Below are 14,488 nucleotides of genomic sequence, written 5' to 3' on the forward strand. Positions count from 1 at the left end.
TTACATACAATGTGATAGAAGATTTGATTAATATCACCCACCCAATCCTGTTATCTCCTGTATTCACTACATGGACACAAACCTGGTTTTGCAAGTGTGAATGTGCTGTGTCACTTTTGGCTCAGGCACACATTGCTCACGTACACTGCTAACCAGGCATCCCTTTAGGCCTTCAGGTGTTTGCAGTTCAACAAGAACTTAATGAAAATCGTACAATCACTTAAATGGAAACACCACATGGAGGCTTTGCCAGTTCTTTGGTGCCAAACAAAACAAATACTTGAATCTGTGTCTAAGTACTTGTACACTAGCCTCGTGAGACCACCCTGATCTCGCGAGCTCCACTGTATTTTACTGAGCAAATGCAAATTATGCGAATTAATCCATCTTGAGGAGCACGGTTACTTGTACGCAAGAGAAGATGTCAAAGGACTCATGTTGATGCAACCACTACTCTGGCCTAAAAATAAACTTACTCAAATAGCTTTCCACTTTGCAGATAATTGCTGTCGGTACAAGGCAATTCTTCTTTGGTAAAGGTCACTTGATTCATAACAGCATGGAGAGTGACCGTCGCTCATTAGGAGAGAGCTTCACTATCCCATCTAAAATGGCATGAGCCGCACTGTGCTGGCATTTCAGATCAAACACACTGATCAGGCCCACTGGTTTCACCAACTAATGGGCCAGAAATACCACTGCTGGACCTGACAGCGGGAGAATCTTTGGCCAAGACATTTTCTTAGAGTGAACATTATAAACTGTCGAAAATGTTTTAAAATAATCCCATGAATACATTTCCCAAAGTACAGAGAGACTTCCTCTCTAATGTTTGCCCTTTTTCCCCTTCCTCTCACTTGTAGGATCTGAGCATTGGATTTAGCGGAGACTGCAGTGGGTGCAAGTTCCTTATGTGCGTTCACTGCTGTGCTTTAATGATTTATATGAAGACCTATGTACAGCATTGGAGAGAAAGGAGAGACAGAGACATTGAATTAAACAATGAGATGCACTGTGTCACACGCTACTAAAATCTGTAGCTTAATATCCTGTGCCGTTACACCCCAGAGAGCAGTGTAAAGCAATTATTCCAACACTTGCCATTCATTCAGGCTAAAAGCAATTCTCTGAGCATACTGAAATACGGTAAATAAAAACACATCGTACAAAACATGATTTGCGACCTGCCAAACTAATAATCCTCAAAGAAATAGAAATCTTGTTAGTTCTAGATTTAATATCCCATTGTTTTTGGTTCCTAAGATGTCATCCCAAGTGCCTGCAGGCAAATGTTTCTGGAGATGTACTGCAGCACTGGCACCCTGGAAATACAGTGGATTTTAGGAGCTTTTATGGATGCATAAATTAATGAGGACCATGGAGCTTTTATTGAGATTGAAACTACATGAACATGTCCCCCAGCGCTGTGGCCATACACCCGCTGTCAATGCAAATCACCCCTGGTGCTGGCCCACTGGCTGACAAGATGTAGTGCAAGGTGTAGCTGCTGTTGTGCTCAACAGGAGGAGCTGTTGACTCACCACATCATGGCAATGAGCTTTTGGAGCTTCATCTAGTTAAGATCTAGATATGTAGTGATTTATCTGTTGCCAGCCAAAACAGCTGTGAGATGCCAGTTTGTCCAAGCTCTTCAAATGCAAACCTCTTGGTCCATGACCAACGTGGACAAGTGTGTGTTCTTCCAATCCATTTTCTGTTGTTATTGTTTATGTTATTATGCCCCCCACACACTGCATACACAGCCAGCATCCTCTCACCTGCTCACTCAAGGGGGAGCGTAATCATAATGAAGTAGATGACGATGCCTTCAGGAAGCAACATGAGAGGAAAAGGTAATTAAGGGTATCTGGAGCATCATGATATCACCCAAAAGAACCTGGTTATCTCCTCACGTCCAATTATACCCATCTTAAACGTGATGGATTTTCAAACTCATTCTAAGAAATCTCCCCACAATGACACTAATGCCCTTAAATTTAAAATTCAGGATCAGTATTTGCTAAAGCTTAACATCAGCAGATGCGAGAGGACATCTGCAAACATCTCTCCAGTGACTTCACAAGGTTGGAGTCATGAGTTCTAGTGAGGTAAATCACACCGTTGGATAGCTTTCACTTGTATACACCTTGAATTGAATTAATGAGGAGGGTCCACAATATTTTGCAGCGTTGAGAAGACAACAGTAAATGGAGAGTTGCATTCACCAGGGACCGCTGCTGTATTTAATTAGTCTGTGTTTACCTCTTCATGTGACGACTGAGAACCTGATGCACTATCACAAGCATGTTTGTGTGCACACACACACACACACAACAGCTGTAAAAGAGATAAATTGCGAGTACCTGCACTTAGTCAGTGCGTAGGAATGGCAACTCATTTGGGAGGAAATGTGAGACTGAAAGCAGCTTTTGAAAGAAAAGAACGCACCGTATTAGTGTTTTGTTTGTGTCAGGGAGAGCAAAAGAGAAACCTAATGAGTGAGAGGAGAGGCTGTTGCAAGGTGTGCTAGGGTTTGTCATCAGGGATGTTCTGCTGAGATACAGTGTGGAGAGGAGGTGTAGTGATGCACAGCTCTGCACGGGCATGCAGTATCTCTCACAATCCCAGGTGTGCCATCAAGCAAGCAGGAGCTGAAAAGTATGGATTGCAGTTCCTCATCTATCAGTTGCCTGATATCAGAAAAAAACTGTCAACTAGTTAGACTGTTTACAGGCAACTCAGAGGAGTGGGCAGATTCAGAGGTCTGGAGCCAGGCAAATGAGGAACTTCATCATAACAAATAAATGAAAATGTCTCATGAAAAGAGAGAGGAAACCGTGATCTCTGCTCTTGCATACTGTTATGACTAAATATAAAAAAAATAATGCACCGCACTACTGCAGCAGCATCCACTCTCTTTCCTAATCATGCTTGACAGAAACCTACAACCGAAGTGGGTTGGAGGTTTCATACTGTATTTAACATGCAAACAACTCCACTCCCACTACATTTAGTTTACTTTTCATACATGAATCCCTCTTTTTGTTCAGACCAATGCTGTTAATAATGGATACATGCATCAGGAAGGAAAGCCTTGTAGGAGCTTGTAGGCAAAACATACTCATTCTCCATTGTTACTTCAGGTGTGAGGACAAGTAGGCTGACAAGTGCATGAAAGCTAGATTTTCAAATGCAATGCCTGTGGGAGATGGAGGAGGCCGATGAGAGAAAATCATGTGTAATAATAAACCTTTGTTTCTCACAGCGACAAGGGAAGAGAGCACGTCGCCAAATAGCCCAGTGGAGGCTCATTAAGAATGCTTGACTGGGCTTTCGGGAGAAACCTCCAGTCCTGGCGGCTAGAGCCCTCTATCTGGCAAAGATGCAGAAGAAAACTCCCCTCTGAAGTGTTGTGTAACCACTTAATATATGGATCCAGGCAAGTAGCACACAAACATTTGGTGTACGCACAACAGTACACAACAACTGCCTCACCAATTAAACCTCATTAACATGATCCCCAAGGTGTGTTTCCCGGTTAAGTGTGATGCTGAGAGCCAGCTGCCTTTGAAACAAACAACTGCCCCGATTCTAAAACCAGCCTTGAGTGCAGCTACTCTAAGAACAAAAAAAGGAAGATCAGAAAAAATAATGCTGTTCAAGCAAAGACGGGCACAAACTTAGATACGGACTTGTCTATTTGCAGGTGCATTTGTGAATCTCAGGATGGATAATGCAGGTTGGGAGGCTTACGATGTTTATACAACTGCACTAGAATCACATAAACACTTATTTTAAACCAGCCTCTCTGAGCATCAGATATACATGTATATCAAATATTAACTCAAACATTTTTTATATACTCAAATGTCTTTTTATAATCAAAAATATCATCCAAGCATTTACAGTGTATAACAACAAATTATTCTATGCAACTGTTAACACCCTTTACAGAAAATGAAGAAATATATCCATTTTTTATCTATTTTACAAACCAGGAACAGCAAAAAGAGAAGAGAGGGAGGCCAAAGTGTTCGGGGGGTTGAAGTGTTCAGTTAGACCCTGAAAAGCCTTCTTGATTAGCCCTGTAATCCTGGCTCACACTGACACCGTACAGAGCCAATTTCCGGCTCAGAAAGCACAATGCCCGGCCCATGTGGGCGATAACTACATAATAATCCAGTGACTGTAGGATTCGGTGGTCTTCTGTGACTTCTGGAGAGTCGTTGTGTCTAAATATATTTTGCAGACACTGAAAAACTAAAAGTTCAAGTTCATGAAGACTTTGTCACCATGGTTTGGTATCAACACTCCTGTACCCATGGAAACAATGCATGTCTCTGACATCTACAGAGTCCCTGCAATGCTCATGTAACATTCCCTCCTGATTTGAGGTCTGTGCTCAGTCTTCTGTGTCCTCATACAGTCAGGTACAGTCCAGCGTCTTTGATATTAAAGGGCTTTAAACTGTGTCTTTCACATCTCTACAGTGTCCCTATGTTGTCCCGACTGCCTGTGGTCTCCTCTATGTCCCAGAAGTGTCACCGGCAGAGTCTATGTGTTCTTGATGCCCTGGAAGCCGCAGAAGTTCCAGCGTTTCTCTAGACTGGCTCCGACGCCGGTGAGCTCCTGTCTGAAGGTGCAGGGCAGCCGAGAGAGAAGAGCCTCCACCTCACTGGTGTTAATCTGTGGAAACACAGACAACAGATCCGTGCATAAACAGAGACACATAGTCATACACCCAAAATTCTCGATCCATCTTTACGTTGCCATTTTATCTGTACTTGATTTTGTATGAATGCCAATCAAATCTTTGAAAAATACAGACACTGCTCTGCTCTACAGTGGGTCTGCAGTGACTTGCTTCTTGCTGGCTGATGTTGCAGTGTTTCATTCAATTTTAATCACCCTTGACCCTTAAAGCTTTTTTTTTTTTTGACAGAACGGATCATTATATTTTAATGAAATTCTGAAAAACCTTCGTTATGTGGAGCTGGAACTCCAGTTACAAACTTCCTGTGACTGAGCTATAAAAAAAAAAACAGCTTTGAATAAAATAAGTATGTTGACAGGCTGTCTGTTAAAGTAGCAGCCTTTAGCTCTATCACATATCTATAACTACCGTAACTACTAATATCAAAACATGAAGCATTCTAAGTTTAAAAATGCATGTGTGTTAAGATGAGGCATAACATTTACATAACTCTCTTCTTGTTAAATCACAAACATGATTTTGGTTTATATGAAATGTAGAACACGACAAGAGGATACATATATTTTCACATAATAAAAATAACAATCAACAAATGTAAAACAGTAAATGTAAATGTACATTTGGTCTGAGTTGAGGTCTGATTGATTAAACTCAAGATTTAATTCTATCAATATATGCTGAAACATACATTTTTAAGCATTTGTATCAAACAAAGATTCAACTAAGATATCATGTTTCTTAACATAAATGTGTTTGGAATTTCTTTTCCAAAAAACTTGCATCTAAAGTATGCCCCTTCTTATTTTTTTATTTAAATAATTAATAGCAGGGTATCTTGCAATCAAAGATGCTTATTTAATTTTTTCAGTAAAAAACAAACGACAAAGGCCAGTCTTTTTAACCAGCCAAGTCAACCACTGAGTCAACTTTGGACATTGCTGGTACATCCACACTTTTTTTTGCCTTTTACACACTTCACACCTCCTCTCTACTCACATCTCCACTGCAATCAGTAGTGCAAGTAAATTTATAGCGAGTGTGTGATGGCATAGCCGCCACCTGACTAAGCGTTATCTGGCTCATACCACTCGGGTGGGTCGAGGCTCATCAGTCAATTAAAATCCTGAGGTGACACTGCCAAAATCCACTGTGCATGCCGCTGCAGACGACCCGCATTGTCTTGCATTAATAACTAAGTTGTTTGAGCTCTGTGCTGATGTCAGGATGCATTAAGTGCTATCATGGAGATAGGACTGGTGTGACATCACAGACAGTGGAGTCGTGTGTGGAGCCGCTAGATAAGCAGAGGATTGGGCTTGTTGTTGGAGAGTCTAGTCAGTGATATTAACAAAACTCTGTAGGCTGCTTGATGTGTGTAGCGCAGAGTTGGTGAGGGAACAACAGATGTACAGGCAAACTCATAAGCACACAGACAGTCAAGCGTGGGCGTACGCTCACGTACACACAAGAACCAACACGTACCAATACATGAACACACTAGACAAAAAATCCAAAAGGCATGAGAGAAGACGTCACACTCTATTCTTTGCATGTGTGAAAATGAGTCACTGTGGTGATCAGAACAGAGAAATTTCTTGGGGCAAACTTGTGGACATAGAGACATAGTTTATGATAATAATAAAGTAATTTTTCCAAATAATGAGTGAGTTTAAGTAATCTAGGCCAGATGTTTAACGTGTGACTGCCACTGTAAAGGGAGCAGTGACATCTTACATTTTTTTCTGGAGGTCTCGTTGTCGGGGCGGAGAGCAGAAATGGCCATTCATTTCAGTGTTACCTTTTGGAGGTGACACTGAAGGTTGACCTTTTGAACGCCTTGTGTAAGTGTATGAAGAGCGGTAATACGACAGTAATGTCTCCTCAGAAAGATGGAGATAAAATAGCTGTGATCTGCCAGACAGAGAGGAAACTAAGGGTGGTTGTTTGGCTTTAAGTGTCAGAATGAAGGACCTAGTTTTAATATGTTCCAGCAGCAAGGGAAATCATACAACTAGCCAGATGGCTAGACATACAGCTATGACAATTCCTGATAGTAAAGTGAGAAACTGTCTACAAAGTTTAACTTCATATTATATACTGTAAGTATTTTTTTACAGCTACGATGAGGACAACGGCGCCGATATTGTTTTCACCTTGTGAGTCTGGGAAAAACACCATCAGATGAGCATATATCAATACCGCTTTCTAAAATGTCAAACTATTTCTTTTAAGTGCTTTGGCCTCAGACGTCGCCTCCAAAAGCATCCATTTCTATGGCTAGGGCTGTAAAAGCATGAAGAGACACTGCTTGCACTGAGGGGCTTTTTCTCTTCTACGCAGCAGGATCCTAATACACAACAAGCCCATACGTCAGTCCTGTAGGGAGGTGGACAGATTCTGTATGGGTGCATCTAATCTATACTGATACTGAGGATCAGCTTTGCTAATCTACTCCACAGTTTTGATTCATGTGTGTCTGTTACCTTGGTGTCCAAACGCTGCAGGTAGGAACAGATATACTCGATGCTGGCTCCAAACGGATGGACGTGCAGGAAGGTTGAAATGATTCCTGAGGTAAAACAAACAAGTCATGCAAAGATGTTAAAGCAGAGACATGTCACATACCTCCAGTTTCTGTCACTTGTCAAAAACTGCCAAAGGATGTACTCCTCTCCTCTGACTGAGTTGAACACAAGCTTTCAGTGGCTTCTCCCAGAGTCCCAGTACTGTGTTAAGAGCCTCTTGTATATTGTGTCTCAGGATAAGAGGGAGTATTTAATGACAGCTTTGATGCCGTCTCTCATCAAAGCCATCCTCTCCCCCAGCTCAAACAAACCATCTGCTATCAGTTCACAGAAAGGGCCAGGAGAAAGATAATCCTCTACCTCTGCTTACTAACCATCTATCGAGCATCGAGGGGCCAAGAGCTGAAACTAACTGCTTAAATCACAAACCTTCTTACTGGCTCGAACACTAGAACAACAATAGCGCAATCACTTTAGACTATTAGGAGGAAATTACAACAAGGCTTCATTTTTGCCACCTGCTGGAGGTCAGTTTAACAGTGAACATAAGCAACGTTCTAGCCTTGAGCTGCTGAGTTTTTCATAGTTATTATCACAAAATAAAGGTTTTACTTCATTTCGAATTCGAGTTCGTACTATTGCCATATTGCTGATCCTAGATCAGCCACTGAATATTTACACGTTAGCCCTTTCCAACCAACCAGGTTTCTTCAGCTGGCTTTAGGCTGTGGAACCGCCCCTACGATGTGCGTCACTGCACAGTATAAAACATGCTCCACAGCAGAAGAAAGAAGAATTTCAAACAGTGCGCATGTGGCTCCTACATGACAGCAAGAGACTCATCTGTCTCCTTCCCACACTGCGGCTAAGCCCCAACTGCCATCGAGGGCTCGTCTCCTTCTTGAGATCTAGCCGCAGTATTGGATGCTATGACTAAAGCTCCATTTGAGCCCCTTCGAGAAGTGATCTTAAGTTTTTATCATTGAAAACGGCTCTGCTAGTGGCACTAGTATCAGCGAAACGCGTTTGGGAACTTGGCAGCTATGTCCGTTCATCCATCCTGTCTCACTATTTCTCAGGACAAAAGAACAGAAGTTCTACGTCCTAATACAGATTTTCATCCAAAGGTTATAACAGCCGGGTTTAAATCCACTATCGTAAATCTGTCTACCTTTTGTCCATTCAAGTTGAGCTCAGTCTACCAGGGGTTTGGCGGCCTCCTGGGCGCTATTCTAGGGATTCTCAGTTGAAGACATCTGTGCTGCTGCCCCTTGGACCACCTCTCATACATTTGGGAGGTTTTGCAGTCTGGATATGATAGAGGCTACAGTGGCTCATTCCATCTTAAGTGCTGCCAAAGGATTAGGACCAATAGGTGATCAAACTATCACTGTGGTCAGTGGGATGCTACACCAGTTGGGGCTTGCATGTTTTTTCAGCGGCCCTGACCAAATGTGTGTCAGCAGAGGTTGGGCGAAATCATTTTGGCAATAGTACGAACTTGAGTTCGAAATAAAGTAAAACGTTTGGGTTGTGCTACAACCCTGGTTTTACGATTGAGAATGAGCGTTCCTAGAAATAAGCCTCGCTGACACCCGTCAGGAAGCCGAATGGGTGTCTGAGGACGGGCGGGGCTGTGGAGCATGTTTTATACTGCGCAATGATGCACATCGCAAGGGTTAATTCGTAAAAATTCAGTGGCTGATCTGGGATCAGCAATATGGCAATAGTACGAACTCTAGTTCTCAATCGTAAAACCAGGGTTGTAGCACAACCCAAACGTTTTTGTGCCTTGGTTATTTTAAAAAAACATGATAGTACAGCAGTGGTATAGCCACAGCGGATATTCTATCAAATGCTGAACGATAAAAAATTACAGTATTTTGGAACAGATCTAGTATTAATATTTTGTTCCCCAATTTTGATCTCCACTGTATATTTTATATAACATTTCCCCCTTTGAGTCTGAGGAGGATGCAAACTGATCAGATTCTTCTGAATCTGGTGGGAATATAAAGCTTATGCTTTGCAGTGTCATGCAAATTTTCAAAAGTATCAGCTGAGATTTCACCTTCAATTGCACCAGCAACTCTCTCCGCATTTATACTGACTGTGTATGCATTTGTGCTACATCTATTAGGCCCACAAGAATGTCCGCTTGAGTTTTTACAGTTTTCCCACCTGCTGCCAGTTTTCAACCATGCAATGGCCATGGAAATCTGCTGGAGTGCCCTGGGCAAAACTGAGCTCCCCTTCTGACCCCACTTTCCCACAATTCTGTGAATGTTGTTTTATCTTAGCCCCTTCAAACACCCATCAACATAATGCCTGCAGCCCAGAAACCCAACAAATAAACCTATTCTGGAATACTTCCTGCCCCAAGGTTTGCAATGTATCAATTACTTATTGATACTTTTATTTAACACAGATTTATTTAGGGATACGCACCCAGCTTAAGGCCCTCTGGGTACTTAAATTGAGGGGGTTTGGGGCCGTCTCAAGTAGACCTCATATTAAAATGTTCACTTTATGCAGAGATCGGTCAGGTGTGCAAGTGATTGCAAGTATACAGGGTTTTAAAATGGACTCTCAAGCTTTCTTTGTTCACTCTTCACACACTACTTCAGTAACTGTCTGTGTGAAAGTGCAACACCATGAATTGCTGAGAGGAGACAGCGAGTGCCACAATGGCAGATGTGGTGCCAAGGTTGGTGGCAGCAGGAAGGAGAGGGAGGCCGGCTTTTCAACGTTTTTGTCAGCTAGCTGTGTGACCATAGCAACCAATACTATAAAGGAGCTGATTTAACTGTAGCTGTATTGGTGCAACATCAGCTTCAAAATCTGATTATCTTGTCTGGGACATTAAACAATAGCTATGATACTAATTAGTGATATGAACTGTCTAATACAGTGGCAGGCTATGGTGTACCGACTGATAGGATCAAGAGTAGCTGTGAGCCACAGCGGTGGCAATAAAGGTTTACTTCTGCTGATTCAGAATGGTGGTTTGGTGATCTGAAAGCACCTTAAATCTTTGAGCAAGTTGGGGGAGGCAGTGGGGTGCAGCCTGGAGGCAGCTAGAATAACAATGTGGCCATTTGGAAAAGGTACAAACACTTTTGCCCTTTAGACATACTCAGATGATCGAATGTACAGTGTAGTTGGTTTGAAGAATACTGATGCTGTAAAGGTGGTCAATTTATTCAACTTCATTTTCATATACTGCTTATGTACATATTCCTAAAGAAATTGTGCAATTCATCTAATTACTACAAACCAAGTGACACAGTAAACCTTCAAACGTTTGTATCCCTAAATATGTATAATAACAGTAATACATGTTTGCTATTATGCTCATATGTAAAATTGTAGCAAATCCAAAATTTACATCTCAGTGATATTAGCAATGCTAGGGTCAGATGTGAGTTAACGTACCAACTAGCAGAGCTTCCCTCTCGGAGTGGACAGGACTCGGTGGGTTCTTCTCTGTAGGACCTTCTTTCTCCTGACTGCAGGACACCACTGTTGATACTGTTGCTTCCTGCACACACACACACACACACACGCACACACAAAAACGATTAAATGGATCTCCTACCAGCCACTGTTTGACTGGAAGAAGTAAACAAGCTTAAACTTAAGCTGATGCACAATAAAAAGACAAACATGAATAAGAATGAACACATCAGAAAGTTTCACCACCAACACATTAATATGGAACATGAATAAGAATGAACACATCAGAAAGTTTCACCACCAACACATTAATATGGAGAGACAATGAGGATGAGGATAATGAGGCGAGGGAGAAGTCTTTGCCAGCAGCTATATTTCTGATAGGGGATGAAATGCATGTCACACACACACACAAACACAAAAAGAGACGAGTGTAAGAAGAACAAGTAGAGAGAGGGAAAGACTTGGAAGGGAAATGATCAAGCTGTTTGCTTCAGATCTCTGACAGGTGGCAGAAAAATGGTGGAGGAATAACAGAAGAGTTTTTGTCTGTTTGTTGTCCTACATAGTATTGTGTGTACTATATCCACTTATGGTGTGGGATGCCTGGTGGCCCTTTTCTGTTTTTAATCTATCCATAACACTTTGTGAGTGTGTGTCAGTGTGTGGGCGTGTAGTTATAAGCACATGTGCGAGCCGTTTTTTATTTAATGTCTCCTTTATTGTCTAACCCAGTTGTGTCTGGATGATTTATCCAATGACAAATGCAGTTGCTGTGAACTGAATTGGCCTGTAATGATCTGTCATGTCACTGGTAGAGGTTAGACAGGAGAGTCACAGGAGGAAGAACATGGGAGAATGAGAACACAAAAATATATCTGGAGAGGAGTGGGGAGGGCTCAACCTTTTTTCACTTACATTGGTTTGATTAGTGGCCTCCTCGCTGCCTCTGTCATCTTGCTTCGCCATATCCAGCTGCAGCACATTAGAAACATGCGAGGAAAAACCACAGAGAAACAAGGTAAGCGCTTATTTAGGTGGACGGGCACAGCATGTTGTGCATCAGACAAATACAGGCATCTTATATTTCTAACGTCCAGAAATGTGCTGATTTTGAACAAACAAGGCAAGCAGAGACACTGAACTCTTTTTGAGTAAAAATTGGCACAGAGCAGTCAGCTTTTGCATTACTAAACAATGAAAGCCTTTGTGAACTCTGATTTCCTGGGAATATATTAGTGGAGAGATGATTACTCCATTGTTAGATTAGACCAGAGGTTTCTTAACCTTTTTGTTTCCAAGTACGCCCACAAAGCCCTATATGCTGGGCATTAATACCCCTTCACTGTACCACCTCAATAGACGAAGTCTCTGTAAGCTTGCCTTTGAACAATATCAATCATCATAACCATTATTATGTTATAATTTATCCATTTCACTGTTCTGCTCACTTGCTAACTCATTTCTATTCTCTTTCATTTGCAGTACCTGGTGTTAAAATTGAGTCACATCACCCTATGGCAGCTAGAAGGTTATTGGTTATTGAGACTATTTGAAAATCATAATTTCTGGAAATCAATGGATTAAATTTAAGCAATTTATCAAAATTAAACAGTATGGGGTTCCAGCTTCTTGATGTTGCTATACTCGAAATATTTTTTTTGTTTTCTAAAAGCTGGTATTGCATCCACATAGCTCTCACCCAAATATGTGAAATAAAGTTTTTTTTCCCCACAGCCACACGCACTTATGCGTTTGTGGCTGGGCGTCCATCACAACAACAACAACAACAACAACAACAACAACAACAGAGAAATACAGATTTCAACACACGCAGAGCGAGCATGACTTCATTCTCTGCTCAGGATGCCATTACTCAACAATATCACTTTCGCTCCTGCAATATAAATAATTGTTTACTGCTATATTATTGTTCTGAATGTCGAGTACAGCCTTTAAACATGAGTATTCGTACATTATAAAAAAGTAGTATCTTTGAGTTTTGGACTGTTTGGACAAAACATGAAATTTAAAAAATGGCACCATGGGCATTTTTCACTATTTTCTGACAGTTTATAAAATCTGCTTATAAACTGCTAAGCTTGCACCAGCTGTATTATGCCCTCTGTGTCTTTGAAGGCAGCTTTTGAAAGTCTGTGAAAATAACTTGGTTTGAGACTTTTAAACATTGACAAGGAGCCTGAATAACTGCAGGTAGATGACATTTACCAGGCAGGAATATTCTGATTAAAATACCCTGCTGTGTTGCATTATGGGAAGCGTAGGCATTTCTGTAGCTTGACTCAATAGGGACTAAATGTCGGAATGTCTCAGCTTTGATTTTTTCCATTTTTCTTTTAATATCTCTAAATCAAAAACATACTAAATCCCTCAAGTAGTCCTTCGGAAAGAAAATCAACAGATCAATCAATAATGCAAATAATCATTAGTGGCAGCACTAAAATATTTATACGGGAAAAAATTATAACAGGAGTTCTTTTGTGATCATAATAGTAATAAGGTTAATGGCCTCAACGACCTGCATTGGCATCAGTCCTGTAATGTGTGGTGACAGCTTGGTGACAGCTTGGTGAAGCTGTGATTGGACAAGTGAAGGATAACTGAGGAGATCTCTTCAACATGACAAATAACCTCACAATGACTGCTAATCTTCAGAAAAACCTACACCCAAAAATTGATTTCTCTTTCTCCCTTTAATGAGACTGCCTCTCATGATTCATGTTTGCCCACATGCTGGAATATAATTGGTATATTTCCCTGGGCTCACAGCTGTTACGACACATTTCTAATCAAACTCATCACCATTAACACGCTATTGACAGATCTGTCACTCTGGAATGATGTGAAGGAAGGAGGAGACGTATTGGCAAACTACTCATTCAGGTCTGTGTTGTATGAAACCGGCAGTCAAGTCGTACATCTCAAAGCAAACAGACAACACAAGGAGTGGCTCCCCACGTGGACTGAGAGCCTCTCATTTGGATTATTATCCAATTTAATAGGCGCTTGAACCTGAGGCTCATTTTAATGACAGCCCTTTTTCTCATTATACTGAGCCAGAAGGAAAATTAACAAACATAAGCACTTGAATACTGGGAATATGGGACAACACCTGAAACATTAGTAAACATGACATGTCTAACAGAGAAAAATGACCCTTGAAAGTTGAAGTTGTTTAATAAGAATGTAGCTCATGGTGCGCTCTATTTAGCAGTGTGCTGTTGTAGTAAAACAGCTCGCCTCTAATCAATTTTAGATGGAGTTTTGTTGGGAAAAACATGCCTCAATGTAGGCAACTCATTCAATCAAATAACAAATGGGATGTTGGGATGGATGAATAATGTAGCACGAAGGGCTCTAACTGGTGATGTGGCCTTGTACAACAGCTCTGAGACGGCACTGGTAGTTTACATCTTTGCAATGTCTTCTGCAGGTAATATCTCCCTATTTGGGGATCACACTATTACTGCGTATATTAGTATCGGTGATATCTCTTAGTAACCGTCCCCTGGACAGTGCTGAAGAAGCCCAAAGACAATATGTTTAGCAATGAGAGTGCGCGGTTGGGTCGTTGCTGGTGGTCGAAGTGACGTAAAATCCCAGCTGCAGACAAATAAGGAAACCATTTGACTTTGGTTAACAATGCTCAATATGTTTCTAGTTAGGAAATGAATGGATTTCTTCTGGTTCTTGTTATGTGAGAACAGAGGATTTGACACAATAACATCTTGTCTGGTATAGAAACACATATTTGAAGGCAGTACAAACTTTG

The 14,488-nt window shown here is 41.3% G+C and overlaps 1 protein-coding gene across 5 annotated transcripts in view; it reads right to left on the reverse strand.

Annotated features, from left to right (window-relative positions):
• Window positions 1-3,949: 3,949 nt before the first annotated feature.
• The window catches only part of enox2 (ecto-NOX disulfide-thiol exchanger 2), a 179,124-nt gene continuing 168,585 nt past the window's right edge, over window positions 3,950-14,488 (reverse strand). For all 5 annotated transcript variants that reach the window (XM_083915582.1, XM_083915581.1, XM_083915579.1 and 2 more), the window contains 4 exons: window positions 11,614-11,670; window positions 10,675-10,780; window positions 7,198-7,283; window positions 3,950-4,686 (listed from right to left, as the gene is read on the reverse strand). In XM_083915582.1, coding sequence (XP_083771708.1) covers window positions 4,555-4,686; window positions 7,198-7,283; window positions 10,675-10,780; window positions 11,614-11,670 — 381 coding nt within the window. In that variant the 3' untranslated portion in view covers window positions 3,950-4,554. The remainder of the gene's footprint in view (window positions 4,687-7,197; window positions 7,284-10,674; window positions 10,781-11,613; window positions 11,671-14,488) is intronic.

The sequence above is a fragment of the Echiichthys vipera genome (genome assembly GCF_963691815.1).
Source record: "Echiichthys vipera genome assembly, chromosome: 6".
Lineage (NCBI taxonomy): Eukaryota > Metazoa > Chordata > Actinopteri > Perciformes > Trachinidae > Echiichthys > Echiichthys vipera.